Source organism: Macaca nemestrina, chromosome 16 (genome assembly GCF_043159975.1).
Source record: "Macaca nemestrina isolate mMacNem1 chromosome 16, mMacNem.hap1, whole genome shotgun sequence".
NCBI lineage: Eukaryota > Metazoa > Chordata > Mammalia > Primates > Cercopithecidae > Macaca > Macaca nemestrina.
This window is the reverse complement of record NC_092140.1, coordinates 100573014-100601013: the sequence shown is the minus strand read 5'-3', so window position 1 is coordinate 100601013 and position 28000 is coordinate 100573014. Positions and strand designations below refer to the sequence as shown.

At 43.4% G+C, this 28000-nt stretch overlaps 1 protein-coding gene and 1 long non-coding RNA gene across 6 annotated transcripts in view; one reads left to right on the top strand and one right to left on the bottom strand.

Annotated features, from left to right (window-relative positions):
• The window catches only part of LOC105490228 (ATPase phospholipid transporting 8A2), a 654028-nt gene that overhangs the window by 92693 nt on the left and 533335 nt on the right, over positions 1–28000 (top strand). The window contains exons 1-2 of one of the 5 annotated variants that reach the window (XM_011755646.3): positions 4651–4666; positions 9406–9550. The exons of 1 other annotated variant lie outside the window; for it this stretch is intronic. In XM_011755646.3, the coding sequence (XP_011753948.2) occupies positions 9450–9550 (101 nt within the window). In that variant the 5' untranslated portion in view covers positions 4651–4666; positions 9406–9449. Of the gene's footprint in view, positions 1–4650; positions 4667–9232; positions 9270–9405; positions 9551–9731; positions 9833–28000 lie in introns of those variants that run through there. 3 more of the 5 variants (XM_011755647.2, XM_011755645.2, XM_011755648.3) reach the window with 3 other exon arrangements.
• On the bottom strand, positions 337–9634 carry LOC139359151 (uncharacterized). Its single transcript, XR_011614949.1, has 3 exons — positions 9507–9634; positions 2003–2024; positions 337–458 (listed from the first exon to the last, which is right to left on the bottom strand). It is a non-coding gene; the product is annotated as an uncharacterized lncRNA (long non-coding RNA).

The following is a 28000-nucleotide window of genomic DNA, read 5'->3' as shown; positions in this document are numbered from 1 at the left end:
GATGTTATTCTGCAGACCCGAGGAGGCAGAAGGCATTTACGTGCAAGGATCCTAACTGTTCCCCACGCCCCCATCTCTACCCTCCGTGGACCCAGCACCATTTTCAAGAGAGAAGCCAGAGGAGGATGAAGTCCTGTAGGAGCTAAAGCGTCCTTATTCAGGAAAGACTGAATACCACTTATCTTAACTTTTCACATTGGACGGAGTTACAAACAAAACTGGACATTTTCATTTTTTTCCCAGCTATCTATACTGGATGATGCCTTAGGAGGTGAGTCAGATTAGTTGCAGACAAAATTTGAAGAATTGCATTTTCTCTGTCCACTTAAGACAGAATGTGAAATTTTGTGTTCACGTGATTCACTCGTCAAACATGTTTACTGAATGCCTTCTGTGTCCCATTTCCTGGGGATGCAGAGGTGATGAAGACGAGCATGGGCCTTGTCCTCCTGGAGCTCCTGTAGAATGTTGGAAGACAGAAAATGAATATACACATTTTGTGGAGTGGTATGTGCCATGCAAGAAATAATGTGTGGTGTTAGGGAAAAAGTGAGAACGGGAATGGTGTAGCTAGGGTGTGGTCACAAAGTGCTTCTGTGGGGAAGTGACATTTAAGCTGATGCCTGAGTGACAGGAAGAAGTTAGCAAAGCCTAGGGAATGACATTTGAGGTGAAGGAAAAGTAAGAACCAGGTCTGTGGAGAAGGAACAGAGCTGATGTCTTGAGGAAAGAAGGTCATCATGGGTGGGGTTCAGGAGCAGCAGGAGAGGGGTCATTGATGTCACTGGGGAGGTGGGCTGGCTATGGGGCTGGTTGCAGTGAAGCCATGTGCCTTTGGCCAAGCTGTGTGGGTCTTCAAAATGCTTAGGACAAGGCTGGGTGCGGTGGCTCATGCCTGTAATCCCAGCACTTTGGGAGGCCGAGGTGGGTGGATCACCTGAGGTCAGGAGTTCAAAACCAGTCTGGCCAATATGGTGAAACCCCATCTCTACAAAAATACAAAAATTAGCCGGGCATGATGGCGGGTGCCTATAATCCCAGCTGCTCGGGAGGCTGAGGTGGGAGAATTGCTTGAATCTGGGAGGCAGAGGTTGCAGGGAGCCGAGATTGCACCATTGCACTCCTGCCTGGGCAACAGGGAGAGACTCCGTCTCAAACAAAAACAAACAAACAAAATATGCTGAGGACAGGCAAACCACAACTTCAAAGGAAACCGCCCGTCTCCTAGATTAGCTCTTTGAAGATGGTGTTTATGCATATTGAATCAGCAATGAGATTTTAGAGCTGGTATCCCTAACTTGGGTCAGTGTTGGGGTCCTAGGAACAATGGAGAATGTCTATCCTAGCAACAGAGGAAGTTGCTAAGGAGAAGTCACTGGACTTGTATTTTTAAACCTCAACCAATCCAGCCCAGATGAAAAATTACTCTGAATTGAGTGTTTGAAGCATAGCTTTTCTTTTTTTGTTGGTTTTTGGTTTTAGATATGACATACATTTCCTTAAAAGCATATTTGTTTTCATTTAAATTGCAGGATGAATTTAATATGTCTAAGGTATAAAATGGGTTTCGAGGAACAGAAGCCCAATTTATATTGCTGTACTTATTGGAAACAGGGCTTCAAATTACAGTGGCTCAACTTTCACCCACTGTGCTGGTTGTAAGTAAAGTATCACCAGCATGTGTCCCTGCTCACGTGCAATTACACCTGCAATGCTCTGCTCTTTCTCTGCACAGCCAAATCATGATCATTCTTATAAGCCTACTTCAAATGGCTTCCTGAATGAAATCACCCTGTTTCTTTGGCCCCCACTGAGACTGGCAGCCATCTTTATGCTTTGAATTTCCACATTTCTCGCTCTCTGTTGCTGCAAAAATGGAAGCTTATACCCCTCTCCCTACCCACTACTTTGCAAAATGCCTTCTATCTAGGAGGTGCTCAATAACTGAATGCATTCCACACCCAACAATATTTTAAATCATAAAGAATCCACGGCCTCTTACCTCTCTTTGCTTCTTCTCTGATCTGAAAAAAAGAAAGAAACCAACAAGTATTGCAGTCATAAAAAATCCTGACCCATCAGTGTCGCTTTCCCTTTGTGTTTCTTTCTTTGGAATTCTTGGATAGAAGTGGATTGCAGATGCTATCTTTGGAGAGATGCGGTTTGTGCAAAGGAGGGTCTTGAAAAGGCCTTCGAAATGTGTCTGGCAAGGCTAAAATCATCACATTTTGCATTTGCACAGCATTTTCATTGTGTCTATTTGATTAGGAGAAATAATCAGCCCAAGTGCTTCCCCAATGGCTGAACTGCTTTTGATGTGTCTGTATTCTGAAGGATTATAAAACATCTTTGTAAATATGGGGTAGAGGCCATAGTTGAACTTGAAACTCTTTTGAGGAGCGGAATGTGTGTGTATACACATGCGCACGTGCCTCATGTTACAAAGGTTTTGTAATGACTGCACTGTTTTTCTAGAGATTTTTCTGGGGGCAAAGAGAAAACTACCTTTACGTACTTTTCAAGTACCTAAAACATTAGAAAAAAGACATAACCAACTTCTTAATTCATGTAATAACAGTTTGAATACCTATGTTTACCAGGAAATTTCAGCTATAGAAATTTAACTGGGAGTTGGGATATAATCAGGCTGTGAACTGCAAAAGAACTTCGTTTATATAAGGGCTCAGCAAACCATGGCCTGTAAAGTAAGACTGGTTTTTACATTTTTAAAGATGTGTGAAGAAGAAGAAGAAGAAGAGGGAGAAGAGAAAGAAGAAGGAGACTGTAAGACAGAGACCATATGTGGCCCATAAAGCCTAAAATATTCACCAACTGACACTTTACAGAAAAATTTGCCAACCCTTGATTTATGTAATCGATTTCTATTTTGCAGATGAAGAAACCAAGGCTCAGATGGTAGCCTGCTTACCTAAGCTCACAAGAAGCAGCCTGTTCTATTAAAGGAGAATTGGATTCAAGTTTCTGCAGATCTGGCTTCTAATCATATCTTTCATTTGAGCTAATATGGTTTTGTGACTGATAATAAGGTTTCCCTTTTGGCTCTATCATTCTAGAGTTCACAGAGAAATGTCTACAATGCAATTCTAACATCAACTACCTGGAGTGAGGTCAGACTTTACAGGTTAAGGGCACAGTCCTCTAGAAGATTGTCCATGCTTCAAATACCAGCTGCAGGCTCCGGGGTTCCCAGACCACCTGCACATCTGACCAACTGGCTACATATTCAAGGGTCCCACTGCCCCTTCAAAGAACTCCAAAAAATTTTATTACAGTTTTATTACAAAGGACAGAAGTCAGGACCAGCCAATTGGAGACACAGAGGTTGAGGTCTGGGAGGGTCCTGAACATGAAGCTTGTGTGTCTTCAAGGTGTGTCTCTTCCTGGCATATTGATGTGAATCACCAACCTGGGAGGTTCCCCTGAGTTTCAGTGTCCACAGGTTTCTATTGGGCTTTCATTATGTAGGCATTATTAATTGGATCATTGGTCACATGAATTCAACTTCTATCCCCCTTTCCCCTCCCCAGAGGTTGGAAGGTCAGACTGAATCACCCGGCTCAAACCCCCAACCCTCTAACCACATGATTGGCCTTTCTGGGATGGCTGGACCCCATTCTTAAACCATCGAGCAACCCACCATGAGTCATCATCTTAGCATGAGCTCAGGTGTGCACAGAGGGGTCCACCATGAATAACGAAGATGCTCCTATCACTGGGAAATTCCAGGTTTTAGAGGCTGCCTCGCAGGAACTGAAGACAAAGACCAGACATATTATTGCACAACAGTGTCCAAGCCCCGTCTGACTCCGCCTTGACTTTTCATTCTGTGCATAAGGAGCACAGTTACAGCCTGACTGACGTGGGACGGCCTGTGCGACTGATGATGGGAGGAAGATGAGGGTGGCCTGTGTGACTGGTGTAGGAAGGAAGATGAAGGTATTTCTTTCCAAAGTTGGTTTTTTTTTTTTTTTTTTTTTTTTTTAGATAATGAAACTTCTTTGCCAGGGAAATGGACTAGATGTGTCTCAGGCATGTTTTGGAGTTTTAAACATTTTGAATTAAGTTAGGGTGAAAATACTGCAGTTTGGAGTTAAGGATTTTGTTTCTGTGTTACTTAAGGCAATGAAACAGTAATAATTTGCCCTAATGTTGACTCTTCTTTTGTGTTTAATCCCTTATTTGAAGTTCTTAACTCCCTGACCTATTTAGTTTATGCTTTTATGTATGTTACATAAAAGTTATTATAAATAAACTAATACATACATACATATTATTATAATATTTAATATATTGGAGCAAATTTCAAAAACTTCTCAGCATTTTTCATTTTCTTCCCCAAATCCATCTCCATGGAATTTGTTTATGTAATGGATAGAAACTGGGTGTTGTCCTCACTTTTACCTGCTCCCCTGACAACGTGAGGTCCGCCATTGTCCCTGCTTCCTCGCCAGTGACTTCCACATTCTTGTTGCCACACACACATTCTAAGTGAGTGAAATGATGAGGAATCTGAGTCATTCAGTGAAATGAAAAACATGACCAATCGTGTTTAGAAGGTTGAAAACATGAGAATATACATTTTGTACAATGAAGTGAACGAAGTACATGGAGGAGGCATCAACCAGAGAGCTAGAGCTGGTGGAAGGTGAGCGGCTGGCAGCACTGGAGCAGCTTAGTGAGCGTCCCTCCCTTTCCACCCCCTCATGCTTCTGTGGGTCACTGGTGTGTCTACTGTAACCGATCTGCTCTCCTCTGCCCTTCCCTGTTCTTCACTTGTCCTCTTATTGTGGTCTCTGCGGGGCATTCTCTACCATCTCTCTCGATTTCCTAACATTCTGTTCTTTCTCCAACCCTGGGCAGAAACTCGGAAGGCAGCAGGAGGAGGACAGGGGTGCTTATCTCATTAGTCTTGCACTTCCCACCCACTTTGGGGCTTCATCAAAACCTGCTGGCCCAGATGTTGCCGTGAAAACTTTCCTCTGTCAGATTCAGCCTCCTGGGTCTGAGTTGTGGCATCTAACAGCATCTGTGCCAGATTATCTAAAATCCTGGGCACCTGGTGGTGATCTACAGGTCAATAGGAATTTGTCCTTCCTCTTTAACCCTTCTTGCTTTTCCATCTTATAGGGGAAAACAGGTTCTCTGTATACTGCTTTACCATACTAGTTAAGATATGTGGTTATGAGAAGTTTATAGAATGATCCAGTGGTGGCTCATGGAACCCAAACCCCCTAGTGCAGCTGGGATCTTGGAGAGGACCGGACCTAGGACCCAAAAAACTGTTGGGGCTGTTCTTCATGCAGCTGCCTCATCTCTATCTCAAACAAAATCCTTTCTCTGTCTCCTGGTCCACTCAGAGGTAGAAGATGGCCATCTAGAGACCTGGTGTGTGTACGCAAATAGGTCAGCCACATGCAGAAATGGTCCTTACTAGTTCCCATGTCAAAGTTCCCAGGAGAGAGACCCTTGGTGGCCCAATTTGGACCAAGTAACCATCCCTGGTCCAAAGAGCTGTAACAAGTAGACGGGATTGCACGGTATGACCCAGCTCGTGGGCTGCCTGGCTTGTATGAGGAAAGAGGTCTGGTTCAAGGGAGACAGACAAGAGAAGGGCTGGTTCAGCGACTGGGTAGGTGCCTTTAAAAGGCACCTACTACATTAGCCTCTTATGTATTCATTTGACATATTGTTTCAGACTGCCTACTGTGTGCTAGGCATGATCCAGGGCACTCTATCCAGGGATGGAGCTGTGAACAAGACGAAGTTCTGCCCTCATGGCCTTGACCTTCCACTGTCTTGTCTGCATTTCCACTTTGCAGGGTGGGGGCAAATTTAGTGCTTTTCTCTTTGCTTACTCTTGTTCTCTTAGTTCTTTCCCTTCCCTTTGGTTTCTTTCTCAACTAATAGATATTTATCGAACTCCCACTCTCTGCTGACATGGCGCCTGATTATATGGGGGAGGTGTAAGCGTATACTCATTTTATGTGGTGGTATTTGCAAAATGCATTAACTCAGAATTATCTCATGAGTCTGAATTTGAAACCTTAGTCATAATGTGCTTTGCTGTAGATGGTATAATGTTTCCTTAGGCAATATGTTTTCCACAATTTTTTTTGAAAATATTAATGTTTTTCTCTAATACAGGGTTAGGTTGAGATGAGGCCACTGAGGTAGAAAAAATTTATCTGAATCTCAGGGACAGGTGCGGGGTGGTATAACTATTTCTACCTAGAAAAAAATCCCCAGATTTCCCCTGCGGTGGTATAGAAAGCTGTGTTGGCCTGAAGCATGCTAGGTAGGTAAGTGGGAGATATTATTCCACTTCATTCTGTCATCACTAGTTACTCGTGTCAATACTTTTTTTCATTACAATATTTGTTATCCAACATCTAAATTCTTGTTTGGAAAAGTTATTGTTCCTGTTATTATTTCTATCAGTGATTTTTTTTTTTTTGGTCCCAGTCTTCTTCAAACCTCAGTGGTCTCGTGTTTCTTCCTTTTCTGGTGCACACATTTAAACCTCACCTCCCCAGAGATCTTGCAGAGTTTTCTTTCTTTCTTTTTTTATTTTGGTAGAGATGAGGTCTTGCTATGTTGCCTAGGCTGGACTCAAACGCCTGGGCTCAAGGAATCCTCCCAACTTGGCCTTCCAAAGTGTTGGGATTACAGGCATGAGCCACCGTGCCCAGCTCAGGGTTTTCTTTCGAGATGTTTCTCATGTCCATCCTTTTATCCCATCCTCCATTTAATTCATGCTTTTATCATCTTGCTTCTAGATTGTAGAATTTATTTCCTACCTGGTCCCCTTATCTGTATATTCTCCTCTCCTGCTGTTCCCCCTTTGCCGTCACTGCCGGATGCTCTTCTCTCTGGCTCAGAAATCTTCTGTGGCCTCCTGTGACCTTCAGGATGAAGTTCAAGCTTCTGTGCTTGACATTGAGTCATCCACAGTCTGGCCACAGGCTATTTTTTTTGGTGAACTTCTTTTCTCCTTTTTCCCAGTTTGGACCCTCAGGGTTGATTTGTTTTTTTAGTTGGCCCCAATACCATTTTGTATGCTTGGGCCTTTGCTTAAGCTCTTCTTGCCCTTGCCCACAATGCCCTTCCCTTTCCTAATCCACACCTCACCCACATTGCCAGGCTCTACTGTCTGTACTCAGAATCTATTCCACCACCTGCCCTCCCCCAGCACAAAGAAGCTGCTGACCTCTGAGCCTCCTTAGCACCTTTGGGCCCACTCTTAGTCACACACTGGTGAGTAACCAGGGTTACACCTTCATGCCTTAATTGAGGGAACATTTTCAAGGGCAGGAACCTGATCTTTTGTTTTTGTGTTCTCAGCGGCATCTAACAAGTGATCCTGACTGGGTGCTCATCAGCATCACTTAGTGAGCTTGAGAAACAAAACACAGTGACCACAGAATCTGAGAGGGCAGGGCCCAGGAACGTTGTGAGAGCTGCATTGGTAATACGAATGCACAGGGGAACTGAGAGCCACTCGGTGAGCAATGAACCACTTTGACCAAGCTCTGTTCAGTGAACCCAGCCTGTCCCTACTGTTCTGGAGCTTGGGCTCCTGGGTGCAGTAAGACAGAGCATCCATAAATAAACTCAGGTAATGATGATATCTGGTACTGTGGAGGAAGACAAGGCAGGGTAAGTGGGCAGAGAGAAAAGCAATACTTCCATATAGGCTAGCTTCAAAAATATTCTCCATCTGTCTTACATCAGCAAATGCTCCAACACCTGTCCTTCCCTTATTGCAGTCCGGGCGCCCCAGCTGGTGGGCCAGACAGTCTGGAGAAGGGATTCTTGCTCTCTGCTGCCGCTTGCTGATGAGTAGTGGACCAAGCAGTGTCCAGTGGAGCCAGAAAGACCCCCGAAAGTGGGAGGTTGGAGGGAAGGAGGTGAGGGATCATGTCTGAGTGAGGAATAGCCAGGGTACTGTGGGCACACACAGAAAGCAAGAGGAAAACTGGAGTGTGCCTGGCCTGTGACCAGGGACCCGACTTGAGCCCTGGAGCCTGCATCCACTAGGCGTCCCCATCTGGGTGAAGGGAGAAGCCTTAGCCCATTTCAGACTTAACTCTTACTTAATATTCAGAATAATATGTCAACTTTCAGTAAACGAGTTTACGTTTCGCTTGTCCCTTTCTTAGGATAAAGATTATCATCCTTCTAATCACTTGAAAAAGATGATGTAGCCAAAACTTTCAAAGTGTTTCTCTATGACAGTGAAAAGTATTCTTTGTAACAGGGAAGTGAAGGTTTGCTTGTGTAAGATGTCAGTTTTTTAATGATGTGCAACGTCCGTTTCTTTGATAGTTGGAAAGCATGGCAAGTATTAGAGAGCTAATGTATATTTAAGAAAAACAAGATAAGGCTTCATCTGTAGGGTATTAATTTTTCTGAAAAGACACCTCTCCTCTGAAGGTCACTTCTCAAGCTGGGCAGCCCCTTCTAACAAGGGATGCTGCTTTAGAGTTGGAGATGAGGTTAAGATCTACGTGCCTGTACCAGTTTCAGTAATAACTGGATCCTTCTCTAGGTCTAGGCTGGAACGTCTCAAGTGAAGGTTATTGGGGGGCGGGGGTTTGGGGCCACCCAAAAAGGCTTGACCCATAGGACTGAAATCAAGTACTGAGCTAGGCTGGCGTGCCACGTAGCCACAGAAACAGTAATTTAAGCAATAAAATGAAAGCTCGCTCGCTGGTCCAGAGCTGGGTTGGGACAGCTAGTGTACTCAGTTCTCCAGGTGCCTGGAGGGAGAAGAGCAGCGGATCCCTTGCAGACCATGGTAGGAGCAAGCTCTTCACCCTGGGGTCTGGGAAGCCCATTTGTACTGCCCAGAGGTGTGCTTTCGCCATCTCTTTCTGCGGTGGCTGCTTACAGGGTGCATTTCCATTGCTGCTGTCTCTGTTCCTAAGGAAGATCAAAGGAGCCCAGAAAACCCAGTTCCAGAGCTCAGTTCCCAGGACTAGAGGGTACGCTCGGCCAGATGGCTGGGGGTGCCGCTGGCCTTGGCGCCCCCGCGCGATCAGCCTCCCCGGCCCCGCACACAGCTTGGGCGTCCAGCCCGGCCAGGGCCCTGCAGGGAGGGAGCGCAGGAGCTGGGGGCGGCTCACCCGGGGCGGGGCTCGCTCCACAAGCGCCGGGGGCTGCGCGGGGCGGGGCCGGGGGCGGGGCCGGGGCCGGGGGCGGGGCCGGCCGGGGCTGCGGCGGCGGCGGCGTCTCCAGGGGGAGCCAAGGTACAGAGGCGACGCCCGCCTCACCCGAGCATCCTTCCCCGCCGGTGGCCGCCCGCCCGCGGCCCGCGCTCGCCGCCTCCCGCCTGGCGGTTGACTTCTTTGTGTCGTATTCTCTGCCTGCGCCCTGTCTCTGCAGGACCAGTTCGTTCTTCTTTGGGCTACAAGAAGGCAGAGGATGAGATGTCCCGGGCCACGTCTGTTGGAGACCAGCTGGAGGCACCCGCCCGCACCATTTACCTCAACCAACCGCATCTCAACAAATTCCGCGACAACCAGATCAGGTAGGAGAAGGCGGCCGGCTCGCGCGGAAGGCGGTGGAGTCGCAGCGGGGAAGGGGCTCGCCCTCCTGCGCGGGGCTTGGCCGCGCACCTGGCCGGCCCCGGTCCGTCTCCAGAGCCTTCCGCGGCCCCCTCCCCACCCCGCCAGCCCGCAGTGCAGCCCCGCGCTTCCGATGGGCTCGTGCGAACGCAGCCCTCACCGTCCTCTCCTGCGCATCCGTTCTGCGCCCAGCCTGCCTGTGAGCCCTGAGAAGTTTTCCCTCTCATGTCACCGACAAAAACGAGGTCTCTGCTCTTTTCATGCCTGGGCTTCCTTCCCGGAACCCCCTTCTAGCCTTGTTTTAAGCCAGTTGATAGCTCTCTTTAGCAATTTGCAGACCGTACTGTGGGGGACGTGCTTCATCAGGGAATCCCACAAGTCACAAGGACTCACATTCAGTTGTCAGTGGTCTACGACAATTGTTAAGAGGTCTTCATTGGCTGGGAAACTTTGCCCAGAGTTAGCAGAAAGATGGACAGAAGCTAGCGTTTAAATGTCTACTTTTGCTGGCGGCTATGTCACACGCTCTGGCTATAGCAGCTTAGTGAATCTTCATAACCTCTTGAAGCGGGCCAGGAGACTGGAATATAAAGATGCTAAATAATGTACCTTATAGTCATACAGCTCCTATGACTAGGAGACCTGGAAATTGAACCCAGCCCATCTGACTACTAAGGGTAAATTTTATTTCTGCTGTGCAAAGCTAGTTCTTTAGCACGGGTGTGTGTACATTTTCAAATTTCATTAAACTTTCAGGCTTAAACAACTTTGTATCTGGGAGTGACTTCAGAGGATGTAGTTCTGTGAGCGGCTCAGATCACCGTGCTTGGGTGTAGAGAAGTTCAGTGATTTATCAGGTTACGCATAGATTATTGACAAACCTGAGTTCCAATCCAGTGTTCTTTTTTGAAAGACAAAAACTTTGTTGTATGTTCAAGTATTCCACTACCGCACTCACACTTGTACAGACGTCTTAGCCTGACATCTTTATGTAGAAAGGTCAGGCTGTTGGACATTATTGGGGTAGAATAATGGTGCATGTTATATGGAGGTGGAATTTTCACTTATTAAAGGGTTATTAGATTATGCAGCTTTATTTTGGGTTTTAAGAATGACAGTTGGGCATATTTTATACTTAAAAGTGTAACTTGGAAGAATAGCTGAGTCCCCATTTCAGAATGTGTGGGCTTCGTTTAAGATACAGAGCATCAACCACAGTGAGTTACCACTTCACTAACTAGGCTGGCTCCAATCAAAAAGACAGATAACAAGTATTGGCGATGATTTAGAGAACTCGGTACCCTCATGCATTGCTGTTGGGGATGAAAAACGATGGCGCTGCTTTGGAAAACAGTTTGGTAGTTCTTCAGAAGGTTCAGTGTAAAGTTACCATATGACCTAGCCATTCCACTCCTGGGTGTATCTGCCCAAGAGAAATGAAAACCTATGTCCACACAAAAACTCACATACATATATTTCACAGCAGCATTATTATGAATAGCCCAAAAGTAGAAATAATCTAAATGTCCATCAGCTGATAAATGAATAAATAAAATGAAGTATATCTGTACAATGGAATACTATTGGGCCGTAAAAAGGAATGAAATATTGACACATTGTACAACATGGATGAGACTTGAAAGCATTATGCTAAGTAGAACAAGCCAGTCACAAAAGGCCTCATAGTGCATGATTCCATTTATATGAAGTATCCGGAAGAGGCAGATTTATAGAGTTATGAGGTAGATTCCTGGGGCTGGAGAAGAGGGAAAAGGTTGGAGGGATGTGGGAATGACTGTGAATGTGGCTGAGGTTTCATTTTGGGGTGATGGTTGCACAACTCTTTGACTTTACCTAAACCATTTGGAAGCCTGCCCTGCTCATGTAGTTCTATTTCTTCACACCTTCTCATATGTGTTTCTATTGAATTGCTTTCAAAAAGGTGATTTTCTAAAATATATACACTGTATAAGGATATGGGAATTGAAGAGCTACTTTTCTTTTTACACTCTAGTGTGTTTTCAAGTTGTATTTTTGCTTAATTCCTATTAATTGCTTTAATTTTGTTATCCATTTGTGTATGCCTAAGTCTGGGAGAATAAAATAGAGACCTTTGTTTTTGTCTAAATTATTTTGTTTTAATGGAAGAGAAAGATTTTTTATTTTTTTTTGTGAGACGGAGTCTTGCTCTGTCCCCCAGGCTGGAGTGCAGTGGTATGATCTCGGCTCACTGCAACCTCCGCCTCCTGGGTTTAAGTGATTCTCAGCCTCCCAGATAGCTGGGATTACAGGTGCCTGCCACCGTGCCCGCTAATTTTTGTATTTTTAGTAGAGACGGGGCTTCGCTGTGTTGGCCAGGCTGGTCTCAAACTACTGACCTCAGGTGATCCACCCACCTCAGCCTCCCGAAGTGCTGGAATTACAGGCGTGAGCCACCACGCCCAGCTGGAAGGTAAAGATTTTTAAGAGCACTGATAATGGAGCTTCACTACCTGTTCTGTAATCAAGATTGAAAGCTGACCCAGACTGATTGTACTATTAGCCAGAGGGATTCTGAGTGGCTGCCTGCTGTACAGTTTCATTTGTACTGTTTTGAGAGAGGCAGAGTAAGTTGTGCATGTACAGTGGGTTGGTTAGGAATAAAGTAGGCAGTTACCAACTATTCTATTTAAAGCTTTATATAAGTATATAATTGAATTAGTTGAAATATATTACAATTCATATAATTTGTGAGTTCATGGCTTATACTGTGAACGTAAGTTTCTGCGTGCACTGGATAGGGGCTAAGAAATTAAAATGTGGTCCTTGATGTTCTTTAAAATGGCCTTTGAGTGTTTGGTTCACCTTGACTGTGTGTTTAAATAGGAATTACTAATGGTTATCAGTGACTTGTAGTTCTTTAAAAAATTGATTATAGGCCAGGTGCAATGGCTAACCTGTAATCCCAGCACTTTGGGAGGCCAACGTGGGTGGATCACTTGAGGCTAGGAATTTGAGATCAGCCTGGCCAACATGGCAAAACTCCATCTCTACCAAAAATACAAAAATTAGCCGGGTGTGGTGGTACGTGCCTGTAGTCCCTAGCTATTCGAGAGGCTGCGGCACAAGAATCACTTGAATCCAGGAGGCAGAGATTGCAATGAGCCAAAATCACACCACTGCACTCTGGCCTGGGCGACAGAGCAAGACTCTGTCTCAAACAAACAAACAAACAAACAAAAATGATTATAAAGCTTCTTAGCATTATGGTTTAAGGATTTTAGAAAACGTCGAGCCATGTTATTTTAGCACTTTAATGTTACCGGACTCAAGTTTTATCATAATGATTTTAAAAAATAAGGTGTTTTATCTTGGCCATGAATGTTTGCTAAAAGTTAGTAAAGCTATTCAAAGGAATATTTTTATAAAAGGATAAAGGATTTGTTTTTTAATATAATTTTTCTGGAGAAAAGGTTAATGGTTTTCTTAGAGGCAGGGGCATGGAGAGTTTATCCCAGTTCATTTGCCCCTAAATTGAGCTCTTTGAAAAGAAGGGAGCACATGGGATAGATGAGGCTCAGGCTAGTCTGCGGACTCAGGGCTGTCTGACTTACCTGAATGTTGTACCCCCTGGCAGGCCTGTCCCCTCTGGAACAGAGTTCTCTCCCCTACTTTCCTCAACCCTAAGCCCGTTTTGGCTTGAAACCCTCTGGATCATAGCAGTTGCTCTGCGCTTGCCTTTCTGGGCAGCTGGCGTTTGACTAGGAATGGGAGTTTGATGCAGAGGAAGGGAGGGCAGCGAGGGGCGACATGCTGTCATTCAGGACAGGAATTCCATGGCCCAAGGTTACTGGAATGGAATTGATGTGACTTAAAAAAGAGGGTGGGTCTGGGGAAATGCCTAGAAAGCAGGAGTGAGGTCCCCTCTGGGGTCCACTGTGGCCTTAGCACCCCCAGGGGAGTGCACTGCATGAGAACTCCAAATTCTGGCCAATTCGTTGAATTTTGGGGAGGGACTGTGCCATGTATGTAGATGTCTCACCAAACCTTGTTCTTGTTCTTGACACTGAAAGTAACACCAGCGTTTGATCCGAAGCCTGTGGTAGGTTTATTAAGTTTTTCATTATTGAAGCCAATGAATTCAGATGATCATAATGATGGAGAATTATGAAGTAGTCTTTTTCTACTAGGGATTGATTTTCTAGGACCTTAACTATGAGAACAATAACTTTCCTCGTCCTCTAGAAGTGAATAGTAATTAATGGGATTCAATGTTTATGTACATATGTAGGATTATGTGTGTGTCCACCTAACAAGGTCTCCTTTTGCTGAAGTGTACAATCATATCTCCTTTCAAATGTTTTAAAGGTTTTAGTGCATAATTCAGCCATCTAAAGTATACAATTCAGTGATTTTTAATATATTCATAGAGTTGTGCAACTATCATCACAGTCAATTTTGGAACATTTTCATCACCTCCAAAAGAAATATTATACCCTAGCTATCATCTCCCATCCCTTCCTCCCCCAACCCCTAAGGAACCACAAATTTACTTTATATTTCTATAGATTTCCCTGTACTGGACATTTTGTATAAATAGCATCGTATCCTTTTAAGTTAAATATTAAATGCTTACAAAAGCTCACTATTTAGAGGAAATAGGTGGTGAATTTTTAATTTTATATATCTAAATTTTCAAAAACGTTTAAAGTTAAAATGTTTTTTTCCCCCAGAAAAATCTTGAAATAATGTACTGATCAAAGGAATGAGCAATACTTACGTCATCACTATCAGACATATGTAATCTTTCTATGCGATTATCAGCATGCCATTTGAAATAGTGAATTTCAAAGCCATAAGGCAGTTTTCTTCAATATTTGAAATGAGGTCTTCAAAGCTAGTTAGGAATGTTTACAGTTACTCAGTTTTGAATGACTCATTCATTTCAGGTGGGCGTTTTAGCTAGCAAAAACTTAATTACGGTGATAACTCGAGCTTTGTCAAGTTACTGCATTTCTTCGGGTTGGTTTGCCTTAAAGGAAAATTACTTCATGTAAATTTTTGATAAATTTTTGTTGGCTTTGCCAAGGTAAATTTTAAATAGAGTATTACCTTTGCAGAAAAAGGAATTGAGCACTGTGTGCTAGGTTGGTACAGTATCATTGTTTATAATATTATGCTGAGATCCTAAGTTTTTTTTACCTTGTTTTTTTTGGTTGTTTTAACTTATATTTTAGGTTCAGGGGTATGTGTGCAGGTTTGTTATACAGGTAAACTCATGTCATAGGGGTTTGTTGTACATATTATTTCATCACCCAGATACTAAGCCTACTATTCAATAGTTATTATTATTATTATGATCATCTGAGACAGAGTCTCACTCTCTTGCCCAGGCTGGAGTGCAGTGGTGCAATCTTGGCTCACTGCAACCTCTGCCTCCTGGGTTTGAGCCTCAGCCTCCTGAGTAGCTGGGATTACAGGCATGTGCCACCATACCTGGCTAATTTTTATATTTTTAGTAGAGACGGGGTTTCGCCATGTTCGCCAGGCTGGTCTCAAACTCCTGACCTCAGGTGATCCACCTGCCTTGGCCTCCCAAAGTGCTGGGATTACAGGTGTGAGCCACTGTGCCCGGCCTCAATAGTTATTTTTTCTGCACCTCTTCCTTCTCCCACCCTCCACCCTCAAGTAGGCCTCAGTGTCTGTTGTTTCCTTCCTTGTGTCCATGAGTTCTCATCATTTAGCTCCCTTTTGTAAGTGAGAACATGTGATGTTTGATTATCTGTTCCTGTGTTAGTTTGCTAAGGATAATGGTCTCCCCCTTAATCCACGTTCCTGCAAAAGACATGATCTCATTCTTTTTTATGGCTGCGTAGTATTCCATAGTGTATATGTACATTTTCTTTATCCAGTCTGTCATTGATGGACATTTAGTTTGATTCCATGTCGTTGCTGTTGTGAATAGTGCTGCAGTGAGCATTGGAGTCCATGTACCTTTATGGTAGTAGGACTTATGTTCCTCTGGGTATATACCCAGTAATAGGATTGCTGGGTTGAATGGTAGTTCGGTTTTTAGCTCTTTGAAAAACCTCCAAACTGCTTTTCACAATAGTTGAACTAATTTACACTCTCACCAACAGTGTGTAAGTGGTCCCTTTTCTCTGCAACCTCACCAGCATATGTTAGTTTTTGGCTTTTTCAATAGCCATTCTGAGTGGTGTGAGATGGTATCTCATTGTGGTTTTGATTTGCGTTTCTCTAATGTTTGGTGATCGTGAGCATTTTTTTTCATGTTTGTTGGCTGCATGTGTGTCCTCTTTAGAAAAGTGTCTGTTACATCCTTTGTCCACTTTTTAATGCTGTTGTTAGTATTTTGTTCTTGTAAATTTTTTTTCAGTTCCTTATAGATGCTGGATATTAGACCTTTGTCAGATGTACAGTTTGTATATATTTTCTCCCATTCTGTAGGTTGTCTGTTCACTCTGTTGATAGTTTATTTTGCTGTGCAGAAGCCCTTAAGTTTAATTAGATGGGATCATAATTCTAAAAGAATATTTTTGTCTTAAGGAATAAAAAGAATAAAATAATCTTCAATAACCAATTGGTCCATGAATAGTGGAGAGAGATTATATATGTGGTACTAGATTCAATGTCATTGAGTGCTGTGAGATTGAAGAATTCTCTAAATGTTTTAATGCTACAGAATTTATGTAGGATCTGGTCTTAATGCACAAGCTGCTTATAGTTTAGCAAAGAAGCAATACCAGCATCCTAGTTAGAATCAAAACTTTTTTTTTTTGAGATGGAGTCTCACTCTATTGGCCAGGCTACAGTGCAGTGGCGTGAACTCCACTCACTGCAAACCTCTGCCTCCTGGGTTCAAGCGATTCTCCTGCCCCTCAGCCTCTCGAGTAGCTGGGATTACAGGCACCTGCCACCATGGCCGGCTAATTTTTGCATTTTTGGTGGAGAACGAGGTTTCACCATGTTGGCCAGGCTGGTCTCGAACTCCTGACCTCAAGTGATCTGCCTGCCCTTTCCTCCCAAAGTTCTGGGATTACAGGCATGAGCCATGATGCCTGGCAGAATCATAACTTTTTTTGATTGATGTAAAGATCATTATCTTAAAAACCAGGTTTACATAATCTCTGGTTTGAGACTGCAGTCTTTATCAAGCTTGGCAAAGGTGAAAGTATTCCTTATCAAGAGTAATTGCTGATGTTGAAAATAGTCTCCAGATTTTCCTTCTTGGTATGCCGCTTTTGGTTTAGAAGCAGATACACTTGGGTAATTTCCAAGCCAGGCACTGTATTTTCTGAACGTGAATGGCACCACGATCCTGAGTTCTTATTTTGGATGTACCAGCAGCAATTAATGCCACAGAAGAATCTTGTAATGAGAACTGTTATCAGCTTTACACCCCTGGACAAGTCTTTTGAGGAATCCTGCAGATGAAAATATTGGAACTGGGGGAGCTTTGGCATAGTACATTCCAGGTAACCATTGAATGTGTGAGCTTTCTTGAAGCATATTTTTAGCAACAGAAAAGCCTGTCAGCATTGGACTAGTTTTATATTTGGTGTTTCTAAGGAAACAGCAAATGTCTGACAGGACAGACTTTCATGGTGATTTCTTTATCAAGTTGACCCCTGTGTGGGTGGATAATGGAGCCCAGTTTGAATTTGACCAAAGAAACCTCTGTGCCATTCCCACTGTTTAAAATAGGTAAAGGCATTTGGTTTGAGAATTTCGGCCAGTAATTTATTTCCCCTCTCTCCTCTTCCCAAATTCTGTTAACTCTTATTGTCTGCTGTGAACTTGGGAGCATTTATGATTCTTGATTAAAAAGAATTAAGCATCAGGATTTGTGAGACAAATTAAAATTCAGCCAGAATCGGAAGAGACCCAAGACATGTCAGGTAAGTACTGTGTGGGCCCCTGAATTGGATTCTGGAACAGAAAAGATACATTGGTGGAAAAACTGGTGAATCTTGAATAAAGTCTGTAATTGGATTAGCATTGTGCCAGTGTTACTTTCTTAGTTTTGATAATTGTGCTATGGTGATGTAAGATGCTAACATTGTGGGAAAACTGGGCGAAGGATAGAATTCAGCTCTCTTATTTTTGCAACTCTTCTACAAGTATACAATTTTCAGCCAGGTGTGGTGGCTCACACCCGTAATCCCAGCACTTTGGGAGGCTGAGGCGGGCAGATCACCTGAGGTCAGGAGTCGAGACCAGCCTGGCCAACATGGTGAAACCCCATCTCTACTAAAAATACAAAAATTAGCCAGGCACGGTGGCGGGCACCTGTAATCCCAGCTACTCAGGAGGCTGAGGCTGGAGAATCACCTGAACCCAGGAGGCGGAGGTTGCAGTGAGCAGAGATCGCACCATTGCACTCCAGCCTAGGTGACGAGAGTGAAACTCCGTCTCAAAAAAGAAAAAAAGTGTACAATTTTCTCAAAATTAAACAAATCTTAAAATCAACTAGAAATGCTAAACTCTTGTTTTTCTGTTGAATACTTTGGTAAATGTTTGGGTCTTTAATTGGAAACAGACACGATTTTGAAGGGAAGATGGTCAGACGGAAAAAGGATCAATATCTTCATATGTTTGTTGTGATGAGTAGATGGGAAAACCCTTGCTCTCTGGGCATCAAGGAATTCCCTATGCTCACAAACAGCACCAAGAGTTTGTTTGCATAATGTCTGATCTAGTCGCTTAAGTTGAAAAACTAGGTAGCAGAGTAGACTGCTCTGTTTTTGCTCAGTTTAGTCATGTGAGCTTCTGTGTGGTTATCCAGAAAGTTGCGTCTAAGTGTTTGTTCTACTACTTCTGGCTGAGTCACTCAACAGACAGCAAAAGCTGACTCAGAAATGCTAATCAGCAACCCTTTCAAGAGGGACAATGCTTAGAGAGAACAAAAGGAGAGGTCTGACCATTGTGGGGATGTAGGGATGTTTAACAAAGAAATTTCCTGAAATCCATGAGGTTGGGTTTGGTCATTCAAATGCTGACGCATTCTTTTCTCTTAAATGAAAGCCAGCTCTTCAAAACTGAAATCATACGTTTTTAGCCGGTACTATTTTGTATTAGATGTCATTAAAAATGATTTCGGGCTGATTTTGGGGTGGCATTAGTCACTCTGATGGATTATTCTATGCATACTCAGTATAGGTATAACATATACCATCACTCGAAAGACTTTTGGAGACCGTTGGCAGGTTTCAGCTTAGAAAAGACTTCAGCTTCAGAGTGGACCTAACTCTCATGCAAGTTCTCTGTCTATATCAGTGGTCTCCAAAACTTTTTCATTGGGTGTCCCATTTGTACATCTTTTTTTTTTTTTCTTTTTGAGACAGAGTCTTGCTCTGTCACCAGGCTGGAATGTAGTGGCGTGATCTCGGCTCACTGCAACCTCTGCCTCCTGGGTTCAAGTGATTCCCCTGCCTCAGCCTCCCAAGTAGCTGGGACTACAGGCGCGTGCCACCACGCCTGGCTAATTTTTTTGTATTTTAGTAGAGATGGGGTTTCACCATTTTGGCCAGGATGGTCTTGATCTCCTGACCCCATGATCCACCCTCCTCGGCCTCCCAAAGTGCTGGGATTACAGGCGTGAGCCACCACACCCGGCCTGTAAAATTTTTTAGCATGAACCTTTGATATTTATATTTTATATTTAAGACACTCATATACATGTGCTATCATTGTTATTACTGAAGACCCAGTACGTATTTACCAAGATTCTCTGTTAAGAATTGTGGATGTAAATACATATTGTTCAGTCTTCTCTATTATTTTGAATGTTTTTGGCCGATTTGTCAGATTTAATTAAATTACCCTAATGTTTAACCTAGTAAAATGGTTTTAAAGAGCTTTTACTAGGAATGTAAGTGTCAATTCTGCTGCTTTTTATTTTCTTGTAATTGCATTATTAATAAATATCATTTCCAATTTGTGGTTTTGTTGCGTGACTCTTAAGCCATTTGTTCTTTTGGGAGGGTTAATTTAGTTTAAATTAGATACAGTGATCTATGACTCCATCTAGCTGGGACCTGGAAATTGAAATGTGTAGTAGTAAGGAGAGAGACAGACAGGGAGGGTGCCACTGTTGTCCCTGTATTAGCTCAGGCTGCCATAGCAAAATACATAGACTGGGGAGCGTAAGCAGGCGTTGGTCTTCTCATAATTCTAGAGGCTGGAAGTCCAAGATCCGGGTGCCAGCATGATCCGGTTCTGGTGAGGGCTCTTTCCTAGCTTGCACATAGCTGCCTTCTTGCTGTGTCCTCACAGAACAAAGAGAGTGAGCAAGAGCAAGAGCAAGAGTGAGGGAGAGACAGAGTGAGAGCTCTCTGTCTCTAGTAAGGGCACTAATCCCATCTTGAGGGTCCCACCCTCGTGACCTCATCTAATCCTAATGATCTCCAAAAGGGCCCAACAATAGGATCCCATCACACTGGGGGTTAGGGCTTAACATATGAATTTTAGGAAGGACACAGTTCAGTCCATAGCACCACTTACCCTTCCCATTTAAGGAGGTTCCTCTCCAGCCACATTACGTAGTATCATGTTGGGACACCAATGTCAGTGCTTTTAATAAATGTTCCTGAAGCTTATTTTTTGAAGGTATATATAAATATAAGCTCTGATAGCGTCTTCCCAAACCCCACTTGGGAGCCACCTGCTTTAGATTCAGCTGGTTAGGGCCCTCCTTCCTTAGAGGAAACCCATCTGGTCAGACCCAGTCTGACTTTTACTTTAGGCCCCAGGAGCTCTGCGACTGATCATAAGTCTTGTTTCTTAAGTAACATTCGTAATCCTACATTTGGCATATGTGAGGTAAGCATTGCAGTCCCTCTCTGTCATTAATTGGGGGTGTGTGGTTAGTGGCAGCACTGCAGGGGTGGGAAAGTAGAAGGATGGGGCAAAGCTGCTGGTAGACACCAATGAGCTGGGCCTGAAAGATGAGTAGGAATCAGCCTGGAAACTTGGGTGGGGCTTGGTGGGGAGGGCAGGCCAGACATGGGGAACTCCACGTGCAGAGGTGCAGAAGAGTGTAATGGCCATGTGTGTCTTCCTGGAAAAGATGTGGAAGAAGAAGGTGATGTGGTTTAGCTCTGTGTCCCCACCCAAATCTCATACTGAATTGTAACTCCCATATTTCCCATGTGTTGTGGGAGGGACCTGGTGGGAGATGATTGAATCATGGGGGCGGTTTCCCCCATGCTGTTCTCGTGGTAGTGAATAAATCTTATGAGATCTGATGGTTTTATCAGGGGTTTCCACTTTTGCATCTTCCTCATTCTCTCTTTGCCTGCTGCCATCCATGTAAGATGGGACTTGCTCCTCCTTGCCTTCCACCATGATTGTGAGGCTTCCCCAGCCATGTGGAACTGTAATTCCAATTAAACCTCTTTCTTTTTTAAATTGTCCAGTCTTGGGTATGTCTTCATCAGCAGCGTGAAAACGGACTAATACAGAAGGGATGATGGACAAAGTGCTGTGAAAGGCCAGGCTACTGGAGACGGGCTGCCGTAGCCAGGAAGAGCTTTTACGGGCCAAGTGACAAAGTGATAGTGCTGGGGTTTGATGTGCACGGCCACCTGCTCTGCATTTAGAATAAGCACATGAGGCTGCCGTCATTGCCCAGGAAGAGGTGCAGGGCTGTACTGCTGCAGGAGAAGAGAATCACTCGGGGTGGTTAGCAGTGGGGCTGTGAGTGGACAGCACTAGGCAAGTGTGATTCCCAGGTTCCAGTGTTCGTGACGGGGAAGGCGTTGATGCTGCTTCTTGTGTTTCTGAGTTTTGTTTTGAACTATTTTGAACTGTGGATTGGGGCAAGGTGGTTGACCTCAGAAGAGCAGAAAGCCCCTTTCACCCCAGTATGAGACCACCCGGGGAAGCAGAGATACACATATAGGGGGCGACCTCTATTGGCTGCGTCATGAAGGAGCTCCTTCCTCCAGCAAGGTGGGGGCAGCACTGGCTCTGTTGGAGAGACACAAACTTTTGACAGATCTTTCCCTACCTCTAGATCTGTTTGGTGTCAAGATACTCCAATTAGTAAACTGAAAGTAGAATAATGTCATCCCTTGTAGCATGGTGAGAATTAGATGACAACAGCTGGGCACAGTGGCTCACGCCTATAATCCCAGCACTTTGGGAGGCCAAGGCAGGAAGATTGTTTGAGATCAGGAATTTGAAACCACCCTGGGCAACTTAGTGAGACTCTATCTCTGCAAGAAAAAAATAATTAGATGAGAATGTAGCTGTTTAAGGCCGCACTGTGTAAGAGCTCACAGACTCACACGGAGTTGCTGTAACTCAGGGAAAAAGGAAGTGGACTTGCGTACTACTCTGCCCAAGAATTATACGTTGCCAAGAGGAGAAATATGCAGGCTGAAGAATCACAAAGTATGTTTTGGGCATTAAGGTCTTTTGTACATATGTATTTTCTAGCCTGTAACTGCTAGGAGCAAGCAGGCTGGACTGCGAGCATAAGGCGAGTCTAAAATGTGTTTGAGTGTGCATGTGTGGACTGGTGTTGAATCAAGAAACTGGCTTCTCCTTTCGGTGTCGTGAAAGAACACAGTTGCATATAAATTCACATTAAATTCACCGACACCTCCTCCCGCGAACAAACACCAAGATTCTTTATCATAGAATGGTTAAAACCTTAAACTTGGTCCACATGTATGACTAGAGTTTTATTGAATTGTGACTATAAAGTCTGCATCTGTGTCTTTCTACCCTCCCTCCCTTTTTCCCTTCCATCTTGTTTGGGACCAACAACTTTTTGGCTCTGTGGGGCTCTGCTCTGAATATCTCTGAGGAACTTGGCACTGTGCATAATATGGAAACTGAATACTTAATTGTAGATTCAATGACATAAAGGAATGTTATTTTTTTTTTTAAATTTTTTCTTTTTTTGAGACAGAGTCTCGCTCTGTTGCCCAGGCTGGAGTGCAGTGGTGCGATCTTGGCTCACTGCAACCTCCCGCTCCCGGGTTCAGGTGATTCTCCTGCCTCAGCTTCCTGAGTAGCTGGGACTACAGGCGCCCACCAGCAGGCCCTGCTAATTTTTTTTTTGTATTTTTAGTAGAGATGGGATTTCACTATGTTGGCCAGGCTAGTCTTGAACTCCTGACCTCAAGTGATCCACCTGCCTCAGCCTCCCAAAGTGTTGGGATTACAAGCTTGAGCCACCGCACCCGGCAGGGATATTCTTTAAATTATTGAATAAAAGATATGACTCTTCTGTTTTGATCCCAGTGAAAGGTGGAAGTTTTGAAAGTATTGCTGTCTAGCATATGAAACATGTTACCAAGCTTGACAGTTTAAAAATAGAGCTCTGTATTTTAAAACAGTAAGACCATTTGCTGAGTAGTATCACAATTGTTTCTCTAGTACTCAGCCTTGTTAAAACTGCCTCATACTCATTTTTAATGTTACCTTTACAAATTAGAATTCATTAACGGTTCTAACATCGATGTACCAGAGTAAATTGAATGATTTCATATAATGAAGATGCCGTGGTGAGGCAGAAACATGAACTTCTCTCAGTATCACTGTTTTGACTGCCAGCTGTCATGCGGTTTCAACACTACACCTATTTTAACAAAGTTTTTTTCACTGTATAAGATTAGACATAGCAGAGGAAGTAATTTTAAGTACAGGATAATGCATGTGTGTGTGTGTTGGGGAGGTACCACCATTATTCTCTGTACATGGGTTAGTCCTATTTGTAAGCCAAACATTGTGGACATTGGAAGGTCAAAAAACTCCAAGACAGAAAATAACATAAGGGAAGATTTCTTCTCATACTTTTACCAACTCCTTCCACTGCTTTATGTAAATATGTGCACACATAGGCACATGCCATATCTTTCAACCCTTATAATTCACTGGGCCTACACATGAACATCTGTCTTCCTGAGGGACACACCAGCTCACCTGGAAAATCATTCTAGTCCACAGTGAGTGAGTGGTGAAGGTTCTTCCCCCTGCATCGAGGCTTCCTGTGAATCCCAGACAGTGGTTCTAGACTGTGGCCGACACATAAGTGGCAGTGGACCCATAACAAACGCAAACATGTTTAATCACTATAACAAAACGTTAGTTCTCACATCGTATTTGAGTTAGTATTGAACTGTCAGGAATTTAGTAGTTCTCTTAATGTTTAGTTTGGTAGTCACAGACCCATTTATAGAGATGACTCTTCAGGGCTGTCCCAGGGAGCGTATGTGGCCTCCTCATGTGTTGTTGGGTCTTCTGTTACATCGTTGGGAAAGAGTGAGTTTTCTTATTCCACCAATTGACAACATTGCTCCTATACTCAACAAAAATTCAAATGAGGGTTGGAAAAGCTTTCAATTTTTTGCCCCTAAAATTGTACCTCCAAACTCCAAAACTCCATGTTAGTATGTACAAAGTCTGAGGAAATGCTGAGAAAGCTGGAGACTATCTGTTACCTGCTGACAGTCTTTTCATGTGTCTAGTTCACCTTCTGAGGTCCTTCTATGTCTAGTTTTATGGTCCCTTTGCCAGTATTTTCTATGGATGGTTGATGGGTACAATGTGCAATGCAGTATTCCAAACTTTTTTTTTAATCATGTGTCATGCACTTAAGTAGACAAGAAACTGTTTTCAATTCAGTGCTGGTGTTTGCTACAGAGTTAACTATGTTTTTTATAGAAATCAACCTGTGATATTTATAAAGATTTTAGAATAGTAGATTATAAGAAAGTTAACTGACTCGGATTTTAAACCATACTACTTTTTATATAAATAGTTTAAAGATATTGATTGGGATATAAACCCAGGCATTCAAGCCGGCAACAGCTACCCTCTTTGGGTCCTCTCCCTTTGTATGGGAGTTCTGTTTTTACTCTATTAAATCTTGCAACTGCAAAGAAAAAAAAAAAAAAGATATTGATTTAGCATTCTTCACAGCCAAGTATGCTTTCTTATATATCCTGAAGATAGATTGATTATGCATCATTTTTTTGAACTATTGTGTTAAGGGGCATGATTAATTTTGATATTTTGAAATACTACCATTAGAAAAAATGAAGGCAGTCAGAATATGTAGCCCGTTAAAAGAAACTTATGTGCTGCTTACTTTCTGAAATACATGGAACATTTTAAAATTAGGACAGCATCAACATGGCTCCACATATGCCCATGGAATAATTGTTATAATATAACAAATAGAGGCTGGGCGTGGTAGCTCACACCTGTAATCCCAGCACTTTGGGAGGCTGAGGCAGGTGGTTCACCTGAGCTCAGATTTTGAGACCAGCCTGGGGCAACATTGTGAAACTCCATCTCTACCAAAAGTACAAAAAATTAGCTGAGCATGGTGGTGCACGCCTGTGGTCCCAGCTACTCGGGAAGCTGAGGTGGAGGATTGCTTGAGCCTGGGAGGTAGAGGTTAAAGTGAGCTGAGATTGCACCACTGCACTCCAGCCTGTGTGAGGGACCAAGACCCTGTCTCAATTAAAAATATTAGTAGTAACATTATAACAAATAGAGCTGTGGTTGAGTTCTGTAGAAGTGACAAGCTTTGTAGTACTTCTAAGATGTATTATCTGCTTAGTAAGACTTGAAAGACAGTCTCTGACTAAAAAGGTGAATTGTTTTGTAAAACCTTTTTGCCAAGGTTTATGTTGTCCATACAATTCTCAAATACAATTTCGTGTAGTCTTTGCAGAATGATGTCAGTGCTAGTATTTACTTTTGCTTTCCCGTTCTCGTTCTTGGCATATTTTTATTCCACAGGCTGTCACATACCTCTCATTTTCTGTTTTGTGCATATAAAGGTAACTTGGTTGGCAAATCCATGATATATAGATCAGGTATTTTATTTTTAGCCTTACATTGCATAAGAAAAATCTCGGTTCATTTGGTCTGGGGCGGCCTCTGATTTCTGTTTGCAGCCAGCATTCCTGGTGATTTTGTTGAAGGTGGTCCTCATTTGCTGTCACCCTCATGTGATGATGCATAGTTCATAGGAATTTTGTGAAGGTTAAATGAGTTAATATGCATAAGGCACTTTAAACAGCCTTACTGAGTGCTTTATAAATTCTGCTATTGCTGTCATTTGCATTTTAGATAGTGTATTTGACAATAACTCTCCCACCAGTTTTGGAATGTACCATTTGAGTTTTACAAAAAAACCAGGTTTTGACTTGCATTAGTAGAGATTAAAAGGTAAGGTGCATATCAAATAGGATGAATGTGTTTCAGGAACAAACTAGAAATGTTTCCTTTTTGCACTAACCTGATTTTGAAGATTAATTCTAGTTTGCCTGAGGTTATCATGGAGAACTTTAAATTATTAAACATGTGATGGAAAAAACTTGCAGTGTAATCTTTCTCTCTTTCTTTTTTGTTTTTGTTTTTGTAATAGCCAGAGTGGGAGGGTAATTAGCTATAGTATAAGGAACAAAAGATAACAGGTACGGAAGTCTTGGCTCTACCTGGGACCAATTGAATGACCTTAGGTCAAGTCCATGATTTCGCTGAGCCTGACTTTCCTTGTTTGATGGAAACGTACTTCCCTAGAAAGCATGTCAGGAAGCTAAATGAGATTTCAGATGCAAGAATGCCTAGAACACAGTACAGTGGTCGTAAATATGGTATATCCCACCCTGTTTGTAGGCTTGTTCTTTTTTCTTTCTTTTTTCTCTTTATTGTGGTAAAATACACATAACATGAAATTTATCTTCTTTATTATATTTAACTATAAAATTCAGTAGTGTTAAGGATATTCACACTGGTGTGCAACCAATCTCCAGAAAGCTTTTCATCTTGCAAAACTGAAGCTCTGTCCCTGTTAAACAACTCCCTGTTCCTCCTCCCCCTGCCCCTGACAATCACCGTTCAACTTTCTGTCCCTGTGTATTTGACTTCTCCAGGTCCCTCATGTAATAGTCTTATTGCTCGTTGACATAGTAATTAAAACTTTATCATTACAAGGAGTCTTGGCTGGGCATGGTGGCTCACATCTGTAATCCCAGCACTTTGAGAGGCTGAGGTGGGAGGATTGCTTGAGCTCAGGAGTTCGAGACCAGCCTGGGCAACATGGCAAAACCCTGTCTCTCTGAAAAATATAAAAATTAGCCGGGTGTGGTGGCATGTGCCTGTAGTCCCAGCTACTTGGGAGGTGGAAGTTGCAGTGAACCAAAATCATGCCACTGCACTCCAGCCTGGGCATCAGAGCCATACCTGTCTCAAAAAGAGAAAAACCAGAAGGAGTCTTAGTACTCTATCACATGGTCATTTTTGGAGGTGTTTTTGTCCTTTTTCTATACTTTATCTCATGTCTTGCTGTGTACCACAGTAAGCACCACTTTTAAAAAATAGGTATAAATGTTTAAAGGAAATTCAGATGACTCCCCTACCCCCGACCCCCCATTTCTGCTGTCTGGTTGACTTTACCATTCGCTTCTTTCCCTGACGACCCTGGCTAGGTTGGGATACACCAGGACCGGGGTGCAGAGCCGTAGTACCCAGGAGGATGCTTGGCGGGGTGGGTGCAGATTTTAAACCAGATCCGCTTTTTTGTTGAGTGGATCATTTTCATGGCACTGGTGCTGGTTCAGTCTCTCGTGTCTGCACCTGTGACAGGGTTTCCCTTCATCTTCCCGATTGCTGGTGGTTATCGTTCTAAAACAGCCAAGGCACGGTGATTCTCCCTGTTGAGGGACCGCTGCTTCTCTTTTGTCTCCAGTAAGATACACAAGGTCACTCTCCTTCTGTTCCCGGCTTACCGCACCATCTCCCCAGGCTCCTCTTCCTGTGTCTGGCAGCAGCCTTTAATCACGGCACATTCCCTGGAACACTATCTCCTAACCTACTCAAGTTCGTCCTCCTGGAGGGCCCTGTCTTTTCAGGCTCAGGTCGCAGCTCTGTGAGCAGTATTTTCTTCCTCGTCCTGCATCTCCACTGTTTGCAGGCGGAGGCGGCCCCTCTGTGCCGTAGCATTTCTCAGACTCTTTTGCTCTGGAACTTAGCATGCAGCACCACATCTATTTTTATCCATCTCTGACTCTCCTGCTCTGCTGTGTCATCCTTGATGACAAAATCTGTCTGTTTCCCCTCGCATCCTCCCAGCGTGGCGCACAGTCCCTGCCAATGGGAAGCGGAAAAGCTTTGCTGCAGGACTGCGCTCTGCAAGGGAAGGTCAGAATTGAACAGAAAATGGGAATTGGCTTAATGTGTTGTTCTCAGATATCCCTTCACACTTAATTGCTTATTGAACAAAGTAGAACCCCCATGGCGATGTGCAGTTACTTATGCCTCGGAAATTGATGTATTGTGTAGTGTTGATGTTGTACTTTCATCTATAAACTAAAAGGGGGCTGCCGAGTTACATGCTTTTAATGCCAATTTCTTCAGACTTGGCAGATGGATGTCTGCCCTCAAAT